Here is a 24,554-nt window from a genome sequence, read left to right as displayed (position 1 = left end):
TACTCCAGGAATTCTCTATAGTGATTAAGGAACTCATTTTACTGGGCAAATAGTAACTGCTATATGCAAAATTTTTCCCATCCTACAGCACTTGCACTATCCATATCATTCCCAACTCTCAGGACTGGTAGAAAGAACCAATGGCATTATAAAGAAACAGTTAACTAAATTAACTTACCCATTGGGATTGGCTTGGCCTCAAGCTCTTCCCTAGGTGTTAATGAATTTAAGGTCAACTCTCTTTGATTCTCACAAGCTAACGCCTTTTGAAATTATAACTGGCCGCCCTATGGCTTTATCTTATGGGGTTAACAATATTGAGTCAAATCTCCTTTCTACTAATCTGTTAAAATATTGTCAAGGATTAGTTCAATACTAAAGATCATGCTTACAAATTGCAGCATGCATGTCAAATATGCACACCTGTTTCCAATTCTTCAAATTATAAACCTGAACCAGGAGATTTAGGTGTATTGGAAATGTCACCAAATTAAGGACTGCATTGAATCTTGAGGGAAAGGACATACTTAATTCTATTAACTAATGATCATGCTGCTAAATTATAGGAAGGAAAGCCATGAATACACCTATCCCAGCTAAAGAAAACCAAAGTTTCTAAATGGTTTAATGAACCAGCAGGAGGAGTAAAACTGAAGTTTAAATGCTGCCTGCACACCACCACTAATCATCCACCACCGAAGGCTGAACCTTTCCTCCAACCTATACCAGAAAGTACAGGATCATAAAATCTACTTACCTGAATTAGCAGGACTTACACGAACTTACCTTATTTTCTGCAGTAATAATTGTATATTGAAAATGGGAGTGTTAAATATATTAGGTTGAAGTCTGTGGTTTAGTCTGTTTAATCAGAGCAATAATTTTGTTAGTTGCTGTATTTTGTCCATTGCCTGTTATTCATCTATATTATTATGGATTTAATTAAGATATTTCTAATCTTCTCCGTATGTATCTTAACTTTCGCCTGGGAAGAAAACACATTTGCAAAATTGGCTCATTCAGTTGCTGGTGCAGGGAATTTAACTGATTTTAATGTCATCATAATCTTAAATCTGTACAAGACAATTCAAACCCTTTAGTTTTCCCAATATTAAACTATCATGTTATCCCTTCACCAACAACAAATTTTTGCTCTGCCCTAAAATGAACAATAAAGGTTAAATTGCAGCATCCCCTAACATGCCATTTCATCCAAATATTCCTTGCTTCAATCACAGTTATATGATGCCAAGTTACAGATTATAAAGGAGCAAAGGCAGTTAACCCCCAAGTTCCCTGTGTAAGGAGGAGAATTAGGACTGTATCTGATTGAATACTGTCCTGAATCACCCAGGTATTATGATTATTGTTTTCAGGGTTGCTTAACAACCTTGAATGAAGTGTATCTTAAACATGACAAATACAATAATCCTATTTATGATAATCCCTATTCCTGGAATTGTACTTAGAACTTAAGTTTGGAAGACTTAAAATATGTAATAACAATCTTATTGAGACATGAATAATGCATGTAAATTTTTCTGTTCCTGAGTCTGGTACCAACACTGTCATTGTGCCCCTTATGGTTTTGTGCTCATACATGAGAGATCTAATTATAGTAGTTTAAGCAGTCCCTTTCCTAGGCATGGCCTTTATGCATGTGGGTAGATGGGTGGAGAATGCAAGGGCAAAGTACCTTAGGATCAATGGGTGTCTCCTTTGACATTTATTCCAAAAATGCTAGCCAGCATTGGATGAGTGATATCAAAATATTTTCAATAGCCAAAAGAGAAGTATATGAAAATCTCAGAGCAGAACAACCAAGGTGGGGTTGACCATTTTTAAGAGCATTAATTCCTTCATACAGCATAGTGGAATTAGAAAAATTTTTACAAAACCTGTCTGCCACAATGGCAAAAATAGTTGACAATGTTGCTGATGAAATGTCAGCTCAGAAAAATCATTAACCTCTCTGACAAATGTAGTCCTGGACAATTAGATTGTGTTAGACTTCTTATTGGCACAACAAGAAGGGGTATGTGTGATAGCCAACATATCCTGTTGCTCATGGATAAATACCTCTGGAATGGTAGAACAAGATATCATTAAAATTAGACAGCAGGCTGTTTGACTGCACTCTTTTCCTGCTTTGTTGTCTTTGTTGTTAGATGCTGTATTAGTCATCTACTGCTGCTTTAACAGAAATACCACAAGTGTATGGCTTTAACAAAGAGAAATTTAGTTTCTCACAGTCTAGTAGGTTACAAGTCCAAATTCAGGGCATCGGCTCCAGGGAAAGGCTTTCTCTCTCTGTTGGCTCTGGAGGAAGGTCCTTGTCTTCAATCTTCCCCTGGTCAAGGAGTTTCTCAGATGCAGGGACCCCTGGGTCCAAAGGACATGCTCTGCTCCTGGTACTGCTTTCTTGGTGGTATGAGGTCTCCAACTCTCTGCTTGCTTCCCTTTCCTTTTATCTCTTGTTGCAGCCACTGTGTCAATTCATCTCATTGAGGGTCTTCCTCTTTTTTGCTGACCCCCTACTTTACCAAGCATGATATCCTTCTTCAGGGACAAATCCCTCCCGATAACATGTCCACAGTATGTGAGATGTAGTCTTGCCATCCTTCCTTCTAAGGAACATTCAGGTTGTACTTCTTCCAAGACAGATTTGTTTGTTCCTTTGGCAGTCCATGGCATATTCAGTATTCTTTGCCAATACCACAATTCAAATGTGTCAATTGTTCTTCTATCTACTTTATTCATTGTCCAGCTTTCCCATGCATATGAGGTGACTGAAAATAACATGGCTTCGGTCAGGCACACCTTAGTCTTCAAGGTAACATCTTTGCTTTTCAACACTTTAAAGAGATCTTTTGCAGCAGATTTGTCCAATGCAATGTGTCTTTTAATTTCTTGACTGCTGTTTCCATGGGTTTTAATTGTGGATCCAGGTAAAGTAAAATCCTTGACAACTTCAATCTTTTTCCCATTTATCACGATGTTGCTTATTGATCCAGTTGTGAGGAATTTTCTTTCTTTATGTTGAGGTGTAATCTATACTGAAGGCTGTGGTCTTTGATCTTCATCAGTAAGTGCTTCAAGTCCTCTTCACTTTCAGCAAGCAAGGTTGTGTCGTCTGCATAACACAGGTTGTTAATGAGTTTTCCTCCAATCCTGATGCCCCATTCTTCTTCATATAGCCTAGCTTCTTGGATTATTTGCTCAGTATACAGATTTAATAGGTTTGGTGAAACCTCAGATTTATTTGAATAGCTACCCCAAAGGATAGGGTCTTGGGCTCACTCACTGCTGCAAGACATTTAATAATAATATTAATTGGCTTGATCTAAAATTTGTTCAAATGTGTGGTCACTGAAATTAATAAATGTCAGCACCCTAGAGCATGTCCAATTCCTATACCAGTAATGTATATTGATTCTGCCCACATTTACTATATGATCATCAGAGATGTAATCCTCACTTAATGACCATGGTGAAGAACTAGATGGTATCTGATGAAAACAAGACTGTGAGTTTAAAGCACCTGCCATGGTGGCCATCCAGGAGCCCAGCAAAGTCCAAGCATCATCTTGTGATCATTGATGTACTTACAGTAATCAGTGATGAAAAGGTGGGACTGATTGATAACCACAAAAGGCCAGCTTCTTTCTCAGAATCTGAAAAGCTTAGAACAATAGGGGTAAACTACATCAAAAAAGTGGGACAGAGTTCTCTAACTGGATCAATGGTCAGTGGACATGGGTACAAAAACTAAACAGTTTATCCTAGGAAGCGAGGTGAAGATCTACCCAATATCATAGGAAGCCCACATAACAAATTCAAAACAAAACAAAAAATCACATGACAGTCTCGGAACCTCTGAGCCAAGAAAACAAATTGTTAGAAAAGAAAAACAAAGTCACCCAACCATGGTTTTAATTATTTGTCTTTACTTTAACCAATCATAGTCTATAAGTCATTTAATCATAATAAATCAGCACCTGTCAAAATTGTATAAAAAGCACTTATAGATTGTACTTCTTAGGATTTTGATCTGTTTGTACCCTGAGTGCTTGCAGTCAGTTTCCTATCTTTGTTTTCTGATACATCACAACAAAAATCTCTTTGTTGCAGAGGGTGTTCGTGAAAATTGTTTCTCTACAACACTGAAGAGTATCAGTATTTGTGTCTTTAATGAATATATGTGCCTGCACCCACATATTTGTATTTACAAATTTTTTTTTTTTATAGATACCTGGGAAACCCTGGTGGTGTAATAGTTAAGAACAATGACTGCTAACCAAAAGGTTGGCAGTTCAAATCCACAAGGTGCTCACTGGAACCTGTATGGGACAGTTCTACTCTTTCCTTTGTTCTCACTTATGTGCATACCTGTACCAGCCCACATAACAATATGCTTATACACATCCATATGTGCTCAAACACTCATTTTTACTTTGGTTGTGCTGTGCTCACTACATGCACATTTGGTGCCACTTTTCCCATCACCAAAAATAAACGACAAATTTCTACATTATAAAGCATGCTCCCTCCCCCATCCTCTCCCTGGTAATCAATAATGAACATTGTTTTTCTTTATGTGTCTAGTCTTATCTTAAAAATGAGGGATCCTCCAATATTTGTCCTTATGTGTTTGACTCATTTCACTTAGCATTATGTCTTGCAGGCCCATCCATGTTATAATATGTTTTGCAGACTCATCATTGTTCTTTATTGCTGCGTAGTATTCCATTGTATTTATGTATCACAATTTGTTCTTCCATTATCTATTGATGGTCACTTCTGTTATTTCCGTTTATTTGCTATTGTGAATAAAGAAGCAATGTGTGTATATCTGTTCATGCCATTATCTTTCAGTCTCTGTGGTAGATGGGGAGTGAAGTTGATTATCCTCATCACTATGACCTACGACCACTATGTGGTCATTTGCAAACCATTGCACTACCCTTCTATCATGAGCTGGAGGCTCTGTGGCATTCTGATGGGAATAGCCTGGACAGGGGGCTTCTTGCATTCTGTTATACAAATTCTCTTTATTTTCAAGCTGCCCTTCTGTGGCCCCAATGTCACTGATCACTTCATATGTGATTTATATGCATTATTTGAGCTTGTCTGCTCTGAAACTCATGTTTTTTTTCCCTTTTGGTGGTTGCCAATAATGGGTTTATCTGAATCATAAACTTCTCCTTGTTGCTTATCTCCTATTGTGTTATCTTGCTTTTGCTGTGAGCTCATAGCTCTGAAGGTCAGAGGAAATTTTTCTTCACCTGTGGATCTCACAATACCATCATGGTTTTGTTCCTTGTCCTATACATACTTATGTACACATGACCTCCATCGGCTTTCTCATTCAACAAGATAGTGGCCATTTTTTACACCATCCTAACTCCCCCATGAAGAATGGAAACTTCAGAGTACTGAATTTTGATCATGCATAACCTGTACATAGACCAAGAGGCAGTTCTTCAAACATAACAAGGGAATACTGTGGTGGTTTAAAGTCAGGAAAGATGTACATCAGACTTGCATGCTTTGACCGTACTCTTTTAACCTGTAGCCTGGGCATATAATTCAAGAAGTTGGAGTATAAGAAAAAGAATGCAGCATCAGCATTGGAGGAAGATTCATTAACAACCTGTGATATACAGATGACACAACTTCACATGCTGAAAGTGAAGAGGGCTTGAAGCTCTTACTGATGAAGATCAAAAGCTACAGCCTTCCCTAAGGATTGCACTTCAACAGAAAGAATACAGAAACTCTCACAACTGGACAGATAAGAAAAATTGTGATAAACGGAGAAAATGTTGAAGTTGTCCAGGATTTCATTTTCCTTGGATACGAAATCAGTGACCATGGAAGCAAAAGTCAAGAAAGCAAAAGACATATTTCATCGGGCAAATCTGCTGCAAAAGACATCTTTAAAGTGTTATAAAGCAATGATGTCACTTCGAGGACTATGGTGTGCCTAACCCAAACCATGGTGTTTTCAGTTGCCTCATATGCAGGTGAAAGCTGGATAATGAATAAGGAAGATTGAGGAAGAATTGAAGCATTTGAATTCTGGTGTTGGCAAGGAATACTGGATATACGATGGACTTCCAGAAAGAATGAAGGAGTCTCTCTTGGAAGAAGTAAGTCAGAGTTCTCCTTCAAAACGAGGATGGCGAGACTTCGTCTTGTGTATTTTCATTCCGTGGACATGTTATCAGGAACAGCCAGTCTCTGTAGAAGGACTTTATGCTTGACAAGGTAGTGGGTCATCAAAAAAGATGAAGACCCTTGATGACAAGATCAAATGACACAGTTGCTGCAACAGTGGGCTCAAACACAGTGACTATTGTGAGGATGGTGCAGGACCATGTAGTGTTTCATTCATTTGTATGTAGGGTTATTAAGAGTTGGAAAAGACCTAACAGCACCTAAGGACAACAGCAACTGCCCTACCCAATCCTATGATTTACACTTTCAGGAATAAGAAAGTGAAAAAGTCATAAGGAATTTGTGGACCAGGTTGGTGGTGGAATAAAACATTAAACTTAAAAAAAAAAAAACTTCAAGAAGAAATATATTGAAGTTAAACAAGAACTTTACAGGGAATGGACCTTTCAAAACAGAAAGGTATTTAATGAAACAAGAAAATACTAACATGGAGGTTAGATCAGGATATGCTATTTCCACCCTCACATCACTCACCATCTCAGAACTGGCAGCTCAGTATTCTTACACATAAAAAAGAGAGTTGAATTTTCTGCTTGCTTAGACTATGATAACCAAAAGAAATCACTAAAGAGAGGAATCTGTTACCTCTCTCATTGTTAAAAAAAAAAGAAAAACAAAAAAATCTTTCCTTGACTCTACTTCTTTCAACATCTAATATCCCATTCCATTCTCCCTTTTTTAGCAGCAGAACTCAAAAGATCGCTATAATGTGTCTTCTCTTTCTCTCCTTCTATTCTCTTTAATCCCCTTCAATTACACTTCAATACTTAATACTTTCTAAAAATCCTCTTCTCAAGATCACCACAGGCCTCTGAATCATTCAATTTAAATTAGTTATTCATTTCTCATTTTATTAAATCCATTACCAGAATTTAACCTAACTGATCTATCCCTCTCTTTCCTTCCTATATATATATATATATATATGTATGTATATATATATATATATATATATATTTTTTTTTACAGGACAAAAATTCCCAAATATCTCCACTCAGACTGCTTCCTTGAGATTGAGACCTGGAAATCCAATTCCTTCCATGGTATTGTCATCTAAATGACAAATAGATATACTAAACAAATCCAAAGCTGCAAGCCTGGTTCTGCTCTCATCCCCAAATTGACTCCACTCACATCATCCTCCATCCCGACTGATGGCACATTTGGTTTATTTTTTTTCTCATTCCCTACATCTACTCTATTCAAAAATCCTGTTGGCTTTAACTTTAACATATATTCCAAATTCAAGAGCATCTTGTCATTTTTGGAGCTATCACCTAATTCCTAGCCACCACCATCTTTCACCTGGATGATTAGGATTGTCTCTCACATAGTCTCAGTGCTTTTACCTATTATACTCTACTCCAATAGTCTATCCTCAGCACAGCAACTAGAACCAAAACCAAAACCATTGCTGTTGAGTTGATTCCAGCTCATAACGTCCCTAAAGGACAGAGTAGAGCTGCTTGTAGGGTTTCCAAGGAGTGGCTGGTGGATTTGAACTGCTGGCCTTCTGGTTAGCAGCCAGACTCTTAACCACTGTACCTTTAAACCCATAATAAGTAAGATCATATCATGACTCTACCACAATGGCACTCCATGTCTCTCAGGGTACTCTTAACCACTGTACCTTTAAACCCATAATAAGTAAGATCATATCATGACTCTACCACAATGGCACTCCATGTCTCTCAGGGTAAAAGTTAAAACTTTGCATTTGCTAAAGATCAGGCAGCAGTAATCTTGTTACCCTTCTGCCTCTCTAAACTCCTCTCTCATGGCTGACCCTCAGAGATTCTCCAGTCCATGCAGTCCCTTTCTGTTCCACTTGCTGATGAGGTACACTTTTTCCATAGGGCCTGTACATTCATAGGCTGTACATTCCCTTTGTGTGGAGCACATTTCCTTCCCCAACTCTCTAAATGGCTTAAACTCTCACTTTATGTGCATAAATTTTAAAAAATTGATATTTTAGACAGCACTACCCTTGTTTTTTTTGTTAGGTGCCGTCGAGTCGGTTCTGACTCGTAGCGACACCAGGAACAGCAGAATGAAATATTGCCTCGTCCGTAGCCATCCTTACAATTGTTGTTATGCTTGAGCCCATTGTTGCAGCCACTGTGTCAATCCACCTCATTGAAGGTCTTCCTCTTTTCCACTGACCCCTGTACTCTGCCAAGCATGATGTCCTTCTCCAGGGACTGATACGTCCTGACAACTTGTCCAAAGTATGTAAGATACAGTCTTGCCATCCGTGCTTCTAAGGAGCATTCTGGTTGTACTTCTTCTAAGACAGATTTGTTTGTCCTTTTTGCAGTCCACGGTATATTCAATATTCTTTGCCTACATCACAATTCAAAGGCATCAATTCTCCTTCGATTTTCCTTGTTCACTGTCTAGCTTTCACATGCATATGCAGAGATTGAAAATACCATGACTTGGGCCAGGCACACCTTAGTCTTCAAGGTGACGTCTTTGCTCTTCAACACTTAAAAGAGGTCCTTTGCAGCAGATTTTTGCCCAATGCAATGCGTCTTTTGATTTCTTCAATGCTGCTTCCATGGCTGTTGATTGTGGATCCAAGTAAAATGAAATCCTTGACAACTTCAATCTTTTCTCCATTTATCATGATGTTGCTCATTGGTCCAGTTGGGAGGATTTTTGTTTTCTTTATGTTGAGGTGTAATCCATACTAAAGGCTGTGGTCTTTGATCTTCATTAGTAAGTGCTTCAAGTCCTCTTCACTTTCAGCAAGCAATGTTATGTCATCTGCATAACACAGGTTGTTAATGAGTCTTCCTCTAATCCTGATGACCTGTTCTTCTTCATATAGTCCAGCTTCTTGGATTATTTGCTCATCATACAGATTAAATAGGTATGGTGAAAGAATACAGCCTTGATGCACACCTTTCCTGACTTTAAATCAATCAGTATCCCCTTGTTCTGTCTGAACAACTGCTTCTTGATCTATATAAAGGTTCCTCATGAGCACAATTAAGAGTTCTGGAATTCCCATTCTTTGCAATTTTATCCATAATTTGTTATGATCCACACATTCAAATGCCTTTGCATAGTCAATAAAACACAGGTAAACATCCTTCTGGTATTCTCTGCTTTCAGCCAGGATCCATCCAACATCAACAGTGATAGCCCTGGTTCCATGTCCTCTTCTGAAACCGGCCTGAATTTCTATCAGTTGCCTGTCAATATACTGCTGCAGCCATTTTTGAATGATCTTCAAAACTTTCATTGTTGTTACCTTGAAATTTACTGTTATTTCCCTAGGTTTGAACCAGTCTACTATTACTTGGTATCAGCTTGTCTTCCTCTCCAGTAGAAAGTTCTATACCCATAACCTATACCGTTTATTCCCTCTTTAATTGTTCTGATGTCATTTACAAATTAACCTCTCTTGTTCCCTGTTGTAATTCTTTTGGTTTTGGATGGTCCTTGATAGTCCATGTCCTAGTTTGGTATCTGGCTGGTACAATCTTGTATCCCACATTCAGGTTGTGGCCTGATGTTGTTTGTTCTCAGACAGAAGGACTCCCTTTAATAATTCTTGTAAGTTTGTTTTGATTTTTACATATTTCCTTAATTTCTGCTTATCTGGGAAAGTTCTAATTTCATCATTATGTTTGAATGAGAGTTTTGCAAGATATAGTATTCTTGGTTGACAATTCTTTTTCTTTCAAGGTTTTATTTATGTCATCCCATTGTCTCCTTGCCTGCATGGTTTCTGCTGAATAATCAGAGTTTAGTCTTACTGTTTCTCCTTTGTATGTGACCTTTTGTTATTCTCAAGCTGCTCTCAGGATTTTTCCTTTTATTTGGTTTTAGTGAGTGTGATTATGATATGCCTTGGTGATTTTCTTTTGGGGTCTATCCTAGATGGGGTTCGTTGAGCTTGTTGGATGGTCAGCTTTTCATCTTTCATGATATTTAGGGAAGTTTTCTGTCAGCAATTCTTCAATGATCCTTTCTGTGTTTTCCGTTTTTTCCCCTGTTCTGGAATTCCGATCCCTTGCAAATTTTTGTTTTTGATTGTATCCCACACAATTTTCAGTTTCTTCATTGTTTTTTTTATGTTTCCTCAAACAGAGTTGTAGCCAAGCATTTGTTTTCAATTTTGCTGATCCTGTCTTCCATCATTTCAAACCTGTTCCTCAGCCCTTCTATGACATTGTCCATTTTTGAAATCTTGTTTTTTATCTTTTGGATTTCTAACTGTTGTTTCTGTATGACTTCTAGTTGTGAATTTATTTTGGCATTTTTTTCCTGTTTTATTTTCCTAAATTCTTCCATTTTTTGTCTGCATTTTCCATGAATTTGCCTGTCTTTTCCATGAATTTGTCTATTTTTTCCTCATTTTTGTCTGCTTTTTGATTTAACTCTTCGACAGCTCTGAACATTAGAGATTTAAATTCCTTATTAGGTAGTTCTGGTGTCTTTTCTTCTACTGGAAAGTAATCTGGTCTTTTTTTTTATGCCTTTTTTAAATATGTTTTGAAATTGTCTGCTGTCTTTGGGACATTCAGTAGGTATTTTCTTCATTTGTTGATTGTAGATCTGTTTGTTTAATCCTGCATTTTTGTTTTATTTGGTTATGTCTAAGCAGGTGGGCTGTGCATTCTTTGTTGTTTACTTGTCTGTTGTCATGATACTTTTTACTTCCTTGTCCAATGGGTAGGGCCAGTCACTCAGCTATGGTGCAGCAAGGCAGGTCCAGCTGAAGGGATGGGGCTGGGATGGGTTGTTTGTGTCGCATACTAGGGCCCACAGGGCGGGTCCGAATCAGTGCTGGGCAGGTTCTGGTAGGCCTTGTCTGTGCTGCTCAAGGGTGTGATGTTCAGTGTGCAACGCTGGTAGGCAGGAAGAAGGGGGGAGGTTTTCAAGTGTAGAGCTAATATGGGTTTGGGGAAGAGGAGAGATGGGAGAGAGAAATAGGAGCCAAAAACAAACAAAGCAATAAAAAAAGAGGGCTAAGGGAGCTTGCCATTAGAGTGGAGAAATGAGAAACTGAGAAAGGGACAAAAACAAAAAGAAAAAAAAAAACTAGATAAAAATTTGGAAGAAAGAAATGAAAAGCCCCAGGGTCCCACTGACGTGGCTGCAAAAACTGAGAAAGTGGCTCCCAGGTGCACAATATAGCCTGGCTAGAGGGGATGCAGATGTTACACAGAACCAGGTATTCAGGAGACAGGAAAAGAAGGTAAGTGTATAGAGATGAGAACTGAGAAATGAAGAAGGATAGAAAGGAAAAAAGAAATGCCCCCAGGAATCCCACCTATGCAGCTGTGCAGATTGGGGGACTAGCTCCTAAGCTGTGCAGTGCAGCCTAGGTAGGAGGGGCTCCCAAGCTGCAAAAAGAAAAAGAAGACAAATAAACAAACAGAACAAAGCATAACAATAATGACAACAAAAGCCTTGGGGATTCCACCAGCATGGTGTTGTGGGTTGGGGGAGTGGTTCCCCAGTCAAGTGTTGTTTCAAAGCCTTTCAAGAGGAAGCAAAGATGGCACGCAGAGCCAGGTGCTTGAGAGGAAACAGGGGGAGGCGATGGGAGGCAGAGAAGAAACCAAAAAGAAATGGAAAAAGTAACACCAGCAACAGACAAACGGCACTCAAGTGGCCTGGGGCTGAAGCAGTTGCCTCCAGGCCAAGAGACTACAGCTGGCAGGAAGCAGAGAAGGCCAGGAGGGTGGAAAAAGGGTAGGAGTTAGGAAAGCTTATATCACTGGTTACCAGGTGTTCTGTCTCCTGCTGGGAAATTTGTGAAGCTGCTTTCCTGTACTCCTTGCCCACCGATCTCTGATTTGGGTGGAGCAAATCCAAGTGGCATGGATGCTGCACTTTCTGGCTGGCTGAGCCACAGCTCCCAGCCAGGAAGCACAGAGGTAGAGTAGCAGGGAGAGAATGGGGGCAGGAATGAGTGTATTGCTGGTTACCAGGTGCTCTGTCTCCTTCTGGGGCTCCATGAGGCTGCTTTCCTGTGCTCCTTATCTGTTGGTCCCTGACAGGAGTCCAAGGTGGTGAATCTGTGCTGTGTTAGCTGATAGGGGACCTCCGCACACATCTCTCCTCGTTCTATTCTCTCTATTTCTTATTTCATTTGGTGCTTGGCTGAGTTCTTTATCTTTTCATTTGACACTTCAGGTTTCAGGACTGATGTTTGTCTCTGTTTTGCTTAGCTTTTTCAGATCTTTGCTGTGGAGGGACGGCGTGGTGCTTCTGTCTATGGTGCCGTGTTGGCTGGAAATTCCATTCTTTTATTTTTAACAAATGGTTGTTGATAGGCCCAAGGACCTTATTAAGTATATTATACATTCTTGTTTTCTGGGTGACAGCTTGTAGCTGAATATGAAGTTAATAGATGTGGCACAATTAGGATTGCCTAGGCCCCCGGGAACATAAGAAAATGGTTGTTTTGAAGTGTTAGGATTGCCTAGGTCCCTGGGAACATAAGAAAATGGTTGTTTTAAAGTGAGCAAACAGAAGGTATTAACTTATACATTGTATATCTGTTAATTTTATTTGTTAATTCTAAATTGTGTTCAACAAAGTCAATTTATTGATAATGTTCACAATAAGCCCTACTTTTCTCTTATTCATCTCTTCAGCAAACATTATATGTAAACAATTTGAGTGATTAATTTCTGTTATAGATGCAGGTGAGGACACACTCATCCTTCAATGCTGTGTCTACTTATGGAAAATGAAGTCAAAAGTTGGATTAATTATCTGGTTGACTCATGGAAATGCTTTCAATGGGTCAAGCAGCTGGCTTATTAAGTGGGATAGTAATAACGAAAATTTGCAACAGTTCCTTATCATAAGCAACATTTTCACAGTTTCAAAACTGGCCCTCATCACAATCCTGTGAGATGATCAGGAAAGCTATGTATAAATTATTTTATAATAAAGTTATATAATTTTGAAACTGATATACCTCAAGGAGCTGCACAGAATCACACTGGGTCACATTGTCTAAATAATAGGTTAATAATTAAAAAAGCCTTAAGACCAGCTTATACCCAACATGTTGTTTCTATTCCTTACCTATACTGTTGTTGTCAAATTGGGTATGTGTATGCATATATGGGGTCATTCCCTTCTGATTATACATCATTTGTAGTTTCTTTCCCTGACATGTCTCATTTATGCATGAACAAAAAAATCAGAAGTTTTTAACCTTAAGAGGTGGGTAGAAACTGTAGAAAGGCCATCCTTGATCTGAAGTTCTCCTTAGAAAAGAAATATTCTCACCTATTTCCTTATTGATCAGATGGCATGGACCTGAGCTTTGGAACAAGAAAATCCCAGATCCACATTTTGTTGATGTTTTTGAATTTAACGTTTCAAAACCTAAGTCTGCTAGTAGTAAGATAGGGATAACAAGACCTAACATGGACTGTATCCTGGACACAAGCCACTGAACAATTGCTTTCCTTGCATTATTTTACTTTGTCATCAGCACAACACTCTGAAGTAGGCATTATTATTTTTATCAGCTTCTGTTTTCATTTTAAAAGAATAAATTAAAAAAAAAATCAACCCAACACTTGATGTATACTTATTATTTGCTAAGCATACAGGTAGACACTTTTCTATAGGTCTTTATTGCTTTATAAGGGATGAATTAATTCATGTTAAGGACCCATTTCACCTCAGATTTGTAAAGAAATATTTGGGGAAGTAGGCATGATTTCCAAGCGCATCTTAAACTGCAATCTGGAATATATTAAAAAAAAAAAAAAAAAACCCACTGCCGTTGAGTCGATTTTGACTCATAGTGACCCTATAGGACAGAGTAGAACTGCCCTGCAGAGTTTCCAAGCAGCACCTGGCAGATTCAAACTGCCGACCTTTTGGTTAGCAGCCATAGCACTTAACTACTACTCCACCAGGGTTTCTGATCTCACCTGAATTTGGAGACCGTCTCAAGAATAGGGTTGACACATTAAATACTAATGACTGAAGACCAGATGAGTTGTGGGACAACATCCAGGACATCATACATGAAGAAAGGAAAAGGTTTTTAAAAAGACAGGAAAAAAAAAAAAAAAGGAAGCAGAAGACAAATAATGCGTTATAATGAAATGTTCAAAGACCTGGAATTAGAAAACCAGAAGGGAAGAATGCACTTGGCTTTGCTCAAGCTGAAAGAAATGAAGAAAAATTTCAAGCTTCAAGCTGCAATTTTGAAGGTTTCTATGGGCAAAATATTGAAAGGCATTTATTGTTGTTAGGTGCCATTGAGTTGGTTACCACTCATAACAATCCTATGTACAACAGAACAAAACTCTGCCTGGTCCTACACCATTCTCTTGATCATTCTTATGCTTGATCCTATTATTGCAGCCACTGTGTCAACCCATCTGGTTGAGGGCCTTTCTGTTCTTCACTGACCCTCTACTTTACCAAGCATGATGCCCATGTTCTGATTATTAATAGATGTTGTTTGCAGGTATTTCTTCTCATTTGGAGTGTGCCACATCAGCAAGCGAAAGTCCTGAAAGATTAAACTCTCATTTCATGTTCATAGATTTGAAGAGCTAATATTTTAGACAGCACCACCTTTAGACCTGGAAAAACAGAACCCTGTCCTAGCTTCCACACTTTGGAGTATCTTCTGCAAAATTTTCTAAGTTCTCTAGCTCCTGGTATTGGGAAGTCCATGGTGACTTCCCGGTGGGGCACACCATCTTGGACCTGACTGCAAGGGCCCCTCCCTATTTCTCCTTTTCACGTTGCTTATTCATACTCCAGAAATCCTGGTGGCACAGTGGTTAAGTGCTACAGCGGCTAACCAAAATGTTCGCAGTTCGAATCCGCCAGGCACTCCTTGGAAACTCTATGGGGCAGCTCTACTCTGTCCTATAGGGTCGCTGTGAGTCAGAATATACTCAATGGCAACGGTTTTTTGTTGTTGTTGTTGTTGTTTTTATTCATACTCTATCCCAACCATGGGGTCAGCCTGAAGATTTCAGAAGCTCTCATTCAGCCCAGATGAAGTTATGCCAGGTCTTGTGGCTAGGTCCATAGTTCCACTTGGGTCGTTTTGCAAATAATTGGCTTCAGCAGGCTGGATCTTTATTTTTTTTTCACAAGATTTCACTACATTTGGTTACCAGAGTGGTGCTGACACCCTGGCTTTGGGTTACACAGCACAGGTTCAAGGCTCTGGGATAAAAATGGTCCACTTTTGGTCTTTGGCATTGGGCCGAGCGTGTGTTGGCCCTTATCAGCTCTCATCTGTCCATGTCCTGACAGGGGTGCTGCTTCTGCCCTGAGGTTTTTGAGAGTGGGGGAAGGCATCCTTTACCCTGAGTGTCCCTCTTGCTGGTACCCAGTGAGATCAGCCAGTTTTTCCACAGGCTCCATGCCATGTGCCAGGCAGTTTTCTGGGGATTTCTGTCCTTGAATCACAAGGAGTGTGGCCCATGTTAACTAAATCTTCTGATCAGGGCAAACATCTAAACTTTTAATAAAAAGAAAGCAACATTTGTTCTTTAAGCCCATAGATGATTGACATGAAGGTGCTTCTGGGCATTCACTTTTCTGATGAATCACTTCAATTTTACAGCTTCTGTGGGGTGTGAACAGCAATATAAATAAGTAAAGTGTTTAAAGATTGTATGGAGCAACTAATGTTTTGTTTGGAGTCTTTCTGAAGAAGCCTAATGGGCCACCTCCAGGTTTTCCCTCCAAGTGCAGTAGTTATGCTACATTCCATCCAAGTAAACACTACTGTCATTCATTCTTTTCAAATAAATGACAAGAGTAAAGATCTTCAAAAACAAAAATAGACACAGTTGCTATCAAGTTGGCTTTGGCTCTTGGGGACCCCATATGTGTCAGAGTAGAACTGTGCTCCATAGGGTTTTCCGGAACTGATTTTTTGGAAGCAGTTTGTCAGGTCTTTCTTCTGAGGTGCCTGGAATTGGACTTGCTCTTCCAGCTTTTTGGTTAGTAGCTGAGTGCATTCACCATTTGTACCACTCAAGGACAGAAATCAGACTTTTAGATTCAAAGTCATGGAATATTGAGATCAAGTATTGAGAGAAAAAATAATATTTGGATTAATCTATATATTTTTCCATATCTACAAAATATTATATTCTTTAATAAGCACTCATTGCCACCCCTGCCCAAGACAACACACGCTACGCTCATGGATTGATGCTGTGCCTTGTCCCAGAACTTAGCTCTTGCATTTAGTAAGAACACAGGTGTTTCCATCCCAGCGTACATAGTGTTCAATTCCTGAACATAAAGGGAAGTGAAAGCATCTCCACATAGGAACTCAGAAGCATTTAAAAAAGGAGAAAAAAATAACCTAATTGCTCAGGGCTATAAAAGTTTTGCAAACACGTAAAAAAATCCAACCACATAAAACAGTGTCTTGGAGAATTATAATGATGGGAAATATTCAAACCCTGTGGGAAAATGAGAGGCAGTTCTACAGGTTCATGTCCTCTCAGGGAAACCTCTTTAAATTCCAGTTGGAACTAAAGAAGGAATCTTTTGCTTCTTCGTTTTTGTTCCCTGAGAACTTGCTGAAGGCAGCACAGGAGAAGCAGCGGGAATATTGTTCACCTTGAGTGCCTGTGAAACTCTTTCTCTCTTAGGTGTAGGAGTAAGATTTGGAAACACTATTCATATTTTATCCAGCCACTGAATGGAGTTTTCTCGATAAAGAATAGGAGGTTGCCATCACAGAATTTTCAAGGGATTCGTTCATGGTGAGGTTTATAATTCACATTTTTGCATTTTCTGAGGGATTTTCAATGTGTGATGTAGTGCTTAACAGTGTGAGTGTAGAAGTCAGACAATGATGTATATAATACATGGGTTGATCAATGAAGCATACACTTGGGCTAGTGACATCTTTCTGATTCTTAGATGCCTCGTCTTTAAAAGGAATAATGATGTTAGCAAGGTTTGTGGAAATATATGAAGCGATGCATGATAAATGCTCAACAAATAGCAGCTAATGTAATACAGGAAACCCTGGTGGCATAGTGGTTAAGTGCTACAGCTGCTAACCAAAATGTTGGCAGTTCGAATCCACCAGGCACTCCTTGGAAACTCTATGGGGCAGTTCTATCCTGTCCTATAGGGTCACTATGAGTCAGAGTCGACTAGGCGGCAACAGGATGGGTAAAGTAACACAAACCTTTTTCTGGGTTAGAAGTACCGATTAATTAATGTATTACAAAATTAGATCTATTTTTAGCTCGTAATCTTCAAGTTAAATCCAAATAACTTAGGAGTGCTACAGGTACATATTTTGTCCTAGCTCTCTCTATGGCATTTTAGTTTATTCTTTCTGAATAAATTCTCATTTATCATTTATCCCCAAACAAGCTCCCTAGCCTGGTGTTTTAGATTGAAAAGTGGAATTTTCTGAGACTGTAAAGAATACTGCTGTAGGAGCATGGTACCCTGAGTGGTGCTTGGTTAGCAGTTGATCCTTTAACCACTGTGCAACCAGGAAAACACCCACTGCCGTCAAGTCAATTTCAACACATATTGACCCTATAAGACAGAGTAGGACTGCCCCATAGGGTTTCCAAGGAGCACCTGGTGGATTCAAATTGCTGACCTTTTTGGTTAGCATCCACAGCTCATAGTAGCTTTTTAACAACTGTGCCAATAATATAGGCTTTAATTTTTCTACAAACATTACAAGTTAGGGCACTAAGAGTAAGAAAGAGAGATTTACTCAAATCACAGAGCAGTCTTCTGACTTGAAATTTTCACTAAGTGTGTTTTATGCCAAAAGTAGTGTTAGGTTTCTGTCTCAGAGTTGTTCAAGAATGTTTAAATGACTGAAGCTCTGAACTGCTGTAGTGCTAGTTGGGGTGACCTGTGTTTCTTTCCTGAAATGAGCTAAGCTGTTAAGAGAGACTAAAGAATTTCAGGCATCTGACAGGACGGGCACAGGTGGAAACAGGGAATTATCTTTTAATTCCAGAAATAGCAAAAGTATAAGATGAGATGTTTAGAGAACAACATTGAGGGAGTGAAAAGCATCTAATGTGAAGAGAAGAGGTTTCTCAGGTTGTCAGAGAAGGGAATATGCTTAGGTAGACAATAAAATATAAATGTTGTTGAAGTAGATCATAATAATAACCCTGAATCAGAAATGCAGTAGACAAAGGAACTTAACTGGAAGAGTAATTAAGAAAAGGATTTATTTTTATTCTTTTAATTTATAATAACCATATTTATATAGAAATACATACACATATGCCAGTGTGACTGCTAGGCACATATATATGTATATAAATTATTCTAAAGTATACATTTATATCTTCATTGCTTGAAACACAGTAACAAAAACACTACTTATAATGACATTACTATTTGTTGCACATATATTTGAATGTTATATATACTCCAAGGTTGAAACAGAAGCTTCTATTGTTTTCAGAAAGATTGGCATTATAATTAATTTTGCTGTTTCCTATTAAAACTAATAGGAAGGGGGCTATTGGTGGGGGCGGGGAGGCAAAGTTGCAAGGTCACAGCCCCAGGAGATGCCTCAGAGCCCACAGTTCACAGCTGGCCTTGAGGGAAACCTAAGCAATGCTTGGTACAGTGTATGGCTATCAAGAAAGGAAAGACCATGGGATCTTCTAGGAGAAATGTGGGCAGAATAAGCTGCTTGCTAAGATGGAGACATGAATTTAAAATTGATATCAATGTGCGTATGTTGTTGTTGTTGTTAGGTGCCATCATATCGGTTCTGACTCATAGCGACTCTATAGAACAGAGAACTGCCCCATAGGGTTTCCAAGGAGCAGGTGATGGATTCAAAATGCTGACCTTTTGGTTAGCAGCCATAGCTCTTAACCACTGCACCACCAGGGCGCCAATGTGAGTATAAGGGCTGGGTAAAGCTGGACCTCATGGTATGGTGATTTATGGAAAGTATATGGTGATTTATGGAAAGTATATGATAATTTTTGGAAACCCTGGTGGCACCTTGGTTAAGAGCTACGTCTGCTAACTAAAAGGTCGGCAGTTCGAATCCACCAGGTGCTTCTTGGAAACTCTATGGGGCAGTTCTACTCTGTTCTATAGGGTTGCTACGAGTCAGAATTGACTCCATGGCAGCAGGTATAAGATAATTTTAAGTTTTCAGTTTAACAGTCTAACCCAAATTATGTTAGTATGATAATTCCATCTATAAAAACAAATTATATTGAATAAATAATAAAATTATCCCCAAATACCATCTCCTTTTTCTGAACTGTTTATTTGATGTGAATTTGGTATTTTGGGTTTAACCTTGATTAAAAATAAAAATTTTAAATATTCATAGGATTATGTAAAGATGCATATTAAAACCCAAATTAGAAAAGAAAAAAATCTCTATCATTTTCATATGTTCCCTTTTAGATTTTAAAATTATATTAAAATATCTATACAAATGGGCAAGAATATTACAATTTTTCTTTCGTTTTTCTCATTTAACATATTGTAAAAGTACTTCATCTTCTGTGTCTTTATGTTCTTAATTAGCATTTTATTCACAATATCATGCCCTATTAATTTGACGTAGCCTGATTTACATAAATATCTTCCTATTTTTAAACATTTTGGACATTTCTAAAATTTTATTTTTATAAATGTTACTGCATCACCTTTTGTTATAAAACTTCCTCTACTTCATTTCACTTTTAGAATAATGGTTTAGAGGTGGGGTATCCGCCATACACGATACAAATGTGTTTATGAGTCAGAAATATTTATTAAAGTGTTTTCCAAAAGGATTATATGAATGGAAACAGTTTCATTGCAATTTTAGCAATTAGTATAATTTTAACAACAACAAAAAAAAATTTTAAAACGTAATTTGTTCTTAAGGCGATTCAGTTTTCTAGCTCATTTTCTGTGTGTAGTTACTGCTTGAAAATAATACCAACCTCATTACATCACATTTTTAAAACTCTGTGCTTTGCCAATCACTTTCATATTAACTGTCTTATTGGACTCTTGTAAGTGAGGCAGCTTGAACAAGTGTTACTGTCCCCACTTTATAGGAGAGAACACAGAAGCTGAGTGGTTTGCTCAAGGGCACATGGCTAGTCCATGACGAAGCTGGGATGGCTGTCTTTTTGATAGCAGAAACAGAACAATTATTACTATTTTTTTTAAATAAAGTTTTAATTTTGCCTAACCTTAGATTTGCAGAGAAGTTGCACAGATGGCATAGGGAGTTCTTGCATACTCCTCACCTAGCTCCCCCTAATGGTAACATCCTATGTAACCCTGAGCACATTTGTAAAATCTGTGAAACGAACATTGGAATATTACTATTAATGAAACTCTAGGCTTTATTCATAATTCCCTAGTTCTTCCATTACTGCCCTTTTCCTGTTCTAGGGCCAAGTTCAGGACAATTGCCTTTTAAATAACTTAAAATCGTAAACCTTGAAGACATTGTATTCTCCACTGTCAACACTTTAATGCTAATTTTGGAAAATCCTTTTATCTGAAACCAGAAAGGGCTGGTTTGTTTGTATCTAATGAGCATTTTAATTCTAAAAGTGTATTGCTGTTAGAATTCCAAAAAAAAAAAAAAAGAGAAATGTTTAAGAACTACTTAATCATTAATATAGATTAGTATAGAACAATATAGAGTTTATTAGATTTTCTTTGCATAAAGAAGCTGCCTGAAGTAGAAATGGACTCCTATGGGTCTGAGAGCTACTGAGGGGTTATAAAAGCCATTTAAAGTGCTATGCATTAAAAAATAAGCATACCTACACTGTGACCAAATAAAAATTTACATATTTATCTTAATAAAAGAATGCCTCAAAGAGCTTATCAGTAAAAGTACTTATCAGCCCTGTTCATTGTAAAACAGGAATTAATAAAAATGTTGACAATTCTCTGTGTCAGTGGTCTGGGTCTTTATCTCCTATTGAACGTTTTTATGTGTTATGTGGTTCTATCTATAGGCATTCTTATTATACTCACTTTCCAGACTTGGGAACCAAGGATTTCAGTAACTTGTGTTTTGAGAAATAACCATATAGGAAAGCTTGGATTTGAACCCAGGCCTGTATGAGCCTGGAGTTGATGTTGTTATTCGTTTAACTTTATTGTCTCTCTTGCTTTGGTTCTAGGCTAAACTGAGTACTGTTGGATCACATACTGATATTCTTTAATTTTTAATAAGTGGTTGCTGACAGACCCAAGGACCTTATTGGGTTTAGTCAATTTTCTAGTTTTCTGAGTGAAAGCTTGTAGCTGGATATGGGGTTAACAGTGATAGCACAATTAAAAAAAAAAAAAAATTCCCTAAACCCTGGGAATAAGAGGAAATGGTTGTTTTTAAAGCAAGCAAACAGAAGACATTAATGCACACAATTGTATATTTGTTAGTTTTATTTGTTAAATTCTAAGTTACATTCAACAAAGTTAGTTTATCAGTAATTCTCACGATAAGCCACACTGTTCTTTTATTTATCTTATTAGCAAACATATTTATGTAAATTGACTGATAAATTTCTGTTATGCATGTAAGGAAGGACACCGTCATTCTTCAAAGCCCTGTCTGCCTATGGGAAATGATACCAAAAGTTGAAGTAGTTATCTGGTTGACTCATGGAAATGGTTTCAATGGGTAAAGCAGCTGGCTTATTAAGTGGGATAATAATAACCACAGCTTGCAACAGTTCTTTATCACAAGCAACGTTTTTATGTTTTCAAAATTGGCCCTCATCAGAGTCCTGTGAGATGATCAGATAAGCTATATATGAACTATCTTACAACAAGGCTATATAATTTTGAATCAGATGTACCTTGAGGATTGTACTTGATCATATTGGGCCACATCCTAGAAATAATTGGTTAATAATTGGTAAAATTCAAGACTAGTTTATATTTAATATGTTGTTTCTTTTCCTTAACCTATCTGGTTGTTGTCATTTGTATGTATGTGATATGTATGTATATGGTTGGGCCGTTACCTTCTGATTATAAAACACTTGCAATTTCTTTCACTGAGGTGTCTCATTTATACATGCACAAGGGAATCTGAAGGTTTTAATCTTGAGAGGTGGGTGGAAGCCGTAGAAAGGGCATCCTTGCTCTGAAGTTCTCCCTGAAAAGAAACATTCTCACCACTTTTCTCATTGATCCAGTGGCAGAAACTCCAGTTTTGGAGCCAGAAAATCCCAGATCCATCTTCTGTTGATTTTTTTTAACTTAACCTCTCAAAGCATGAGTTTGTTACCAGTAACATAGAGATAATGAGACCTCACCTGGACTGTATCCTAAACATAAGACACTGAGCGATTGCTTTCCTTGCATTATTTCACTTAGTTATCAACACAACACTCTCAGGTAGGTATTATTATTTTTATTGCCTTCTGTTTTCATTTTAAAATGATGGAAAAAAAAAACCCAATACTTAATATAATAAATATACTTATTATTTTCTAAGCATATAGCTAGATGTTTTCATAGGCCTTTCTTTTTTTTAAGGAATGAATTAATTCATCTTGAAGGCCCAATTCAGCTCAGACTTTTAAAGAAACATTTGAGGGAGTAGGCATGATTTCCAAGTGCCTCTTAAACTGCATGCTATCTCTTCTTCTCTTTGTAGGTAAGGCAGTTCCCTGGTGAGAGAGACTTTTCCCATGCAAGTCATTCTGATTCCCACGTCATGGTCAATGACAGGTATAAGAAATACATTACAGTCCTCTTTTCCTCAGAGCTTGGATGTGTTACAGAATTCTTCACATCAATTTACTCTAATTAGCCACTGTGAACTAATCAGAGTTGGCACCTAAGATAAACACTACTTGTCATCCTGACCACATAGACTATTCCCCCTCCCAATTGAAACTCTGACTATTTTAAAGTATTTAACCTCAATTTTGCCTGATGTCTCACTACCATCTTTAACAAATTTCTAATTTTGTGTTCTTAACAATAACAGAAGCACTTAAAAAAACTTGGCATCTGATGCCCCAACGTGTTGAAGACTGTGCTAATACTATAAGCTGTTCTGGGGAAAATTTCTCTTTCTTATAATATCAGATTCTACTTGGTCACTGTGGTAGGTTTCATCTTTTGTCTGAAATGATGCAAAACCAAAGCTTTGTTACCGAGTTCATCCTCTTGGGACTTTCACAGAATCCAAAAGTTCAAAAAATAGTATTTGTTGTATTTTTGTTTATCTACATTGCAACTGTTGGGGGCAATTTACTAATTATAGTGACCATCGTCAGCAGCCCGGCACTCCTGGGCTCCCCCATGTACTTCTTTCTAGGCTTCCTGTCCTTCCTGGATTCATGCTTCTCCTCCATCATAGCTCCAAAGATGATTGTGGACTCCCTCTATGAGAGGAAAACCATCTCCTTCGAAGGCTGTATGACCCAGGTCTTTGCTGAACACTTCTTTGGTGGAGTGGAGATGATTGTTCTCACTGCCATGGCCTATGACCGCTATGTGGCCATTTGCAAGCCCTTGCACTATCCCTCTATCATGAACTGGAGGCTCTGTGGCATTCTGATGGGGGTAGCCTGGGCAGGGGGCTTCTTGCATTCTGTGGTACAAATTCTCTTTACTTTCCAGCTGCCCTTTTGTGGCCCCAGTGTCATTGATCACTTCTTATGTGATTTGTATCCATTATTGGAGCTTGCCTGTACTGACACTCACATCCTTGGCCTTTTGGTGGTTGCCAATAGTGGGTTTTTCTGCATCATAAACTTCTCTTTGTTGCTTATCTCCTATTGTGTCATCTTGTTCTTGCTGAGAACTCACAGCTCTGAAAGTCGGTGGAAAGCTCTCTCCACCTGTGGATCTCACATTGCTGTCGTGGTTTTGTTTTTCGTCCCTTGTATATTTGAGTATGCACGATCTCCATCTGCTTTCTCCTTCGACAAGATGGTGGCCATATTTTACACAATCCTAACTCCCCTGCTCAATCCTGTGATTTACACTTTTAGAAATAAGGAAGTGAAAAATGCCATGAGGAAATTGTGGACCAGATTGGTGGTGGTTTCTGATGAAAAATAAAACATAATACTTAAAAAAAAAAAAAAACTTCAAGACGGGGAAAAATAGACTTAGCCAAGAACTTTACAGAGGATGTCCTTGTAAGACAGAAAGTAATGTAATGCAGCATAAAACACTACAATGGAGGTCTGGAAATGCTACTTCTGCCCTTAGGTTACTCAGCGTCTGAGAGTTGGCAGCTCAGTATCCTTATAAGTAAACATAAGAGAGCTGAATTTTATTCTTATTTAGAATATAATAATCAAAGGAAATCACAAAAAAAGAGAAAT

At 38.1% G+C, this 24,554-nt stretch overlaps 1 protein-coding gene and 1 pseudogene across 1 annotated transcript; both read left to right on the top strand.

Moving 5' to 3' along the window:
- The first annotated feature begins 4,840 nt into the window (after positions 1 to 4,840).
- Positions 4,841 to 6,515, top strand: LOC126063669 (olfactory receptor 4C15-like; annotated as a pseudogene).
- Positions 6,516 to 23,349: 16,834 nt separating this feature from the next.
- LOC126063931 (olfactory receptor 4C15-like) lies at positions 23,350 to 24,285 on the top strand. The gene has a single exon (XM_049862475.1). The coding sequence runs from the start codon at positions 23,350 to 23,352 to the stop codon at positions 24,283 to 24,285; it is 936 nt and encodes a 311-aa protein (XP_049718432.1).
- Positions 24,286 to 24,554: the final 269 nt, after the last annotated feature.

Source organism: Elephas maximus, chromosome 20 (assembly GCF_024166365.1).
Source record: "Elephas maximus indicus isolate mEleMax1 chromosome 20, mEleMax1 primary haplotype, whole genome shotgun sequence".
Classification (NCBI taxonomy): domain Eukaryota; kingdom Metazoa; phylum Chordata; class Mammalia; order Proboscidea; family Elephantidae; genus Elephas; species Elephas maximus.
Note: the sequence above shows the minus strand (reverse complement) of the source record. Positions and strands in the feature narration are given on the sequence as shown.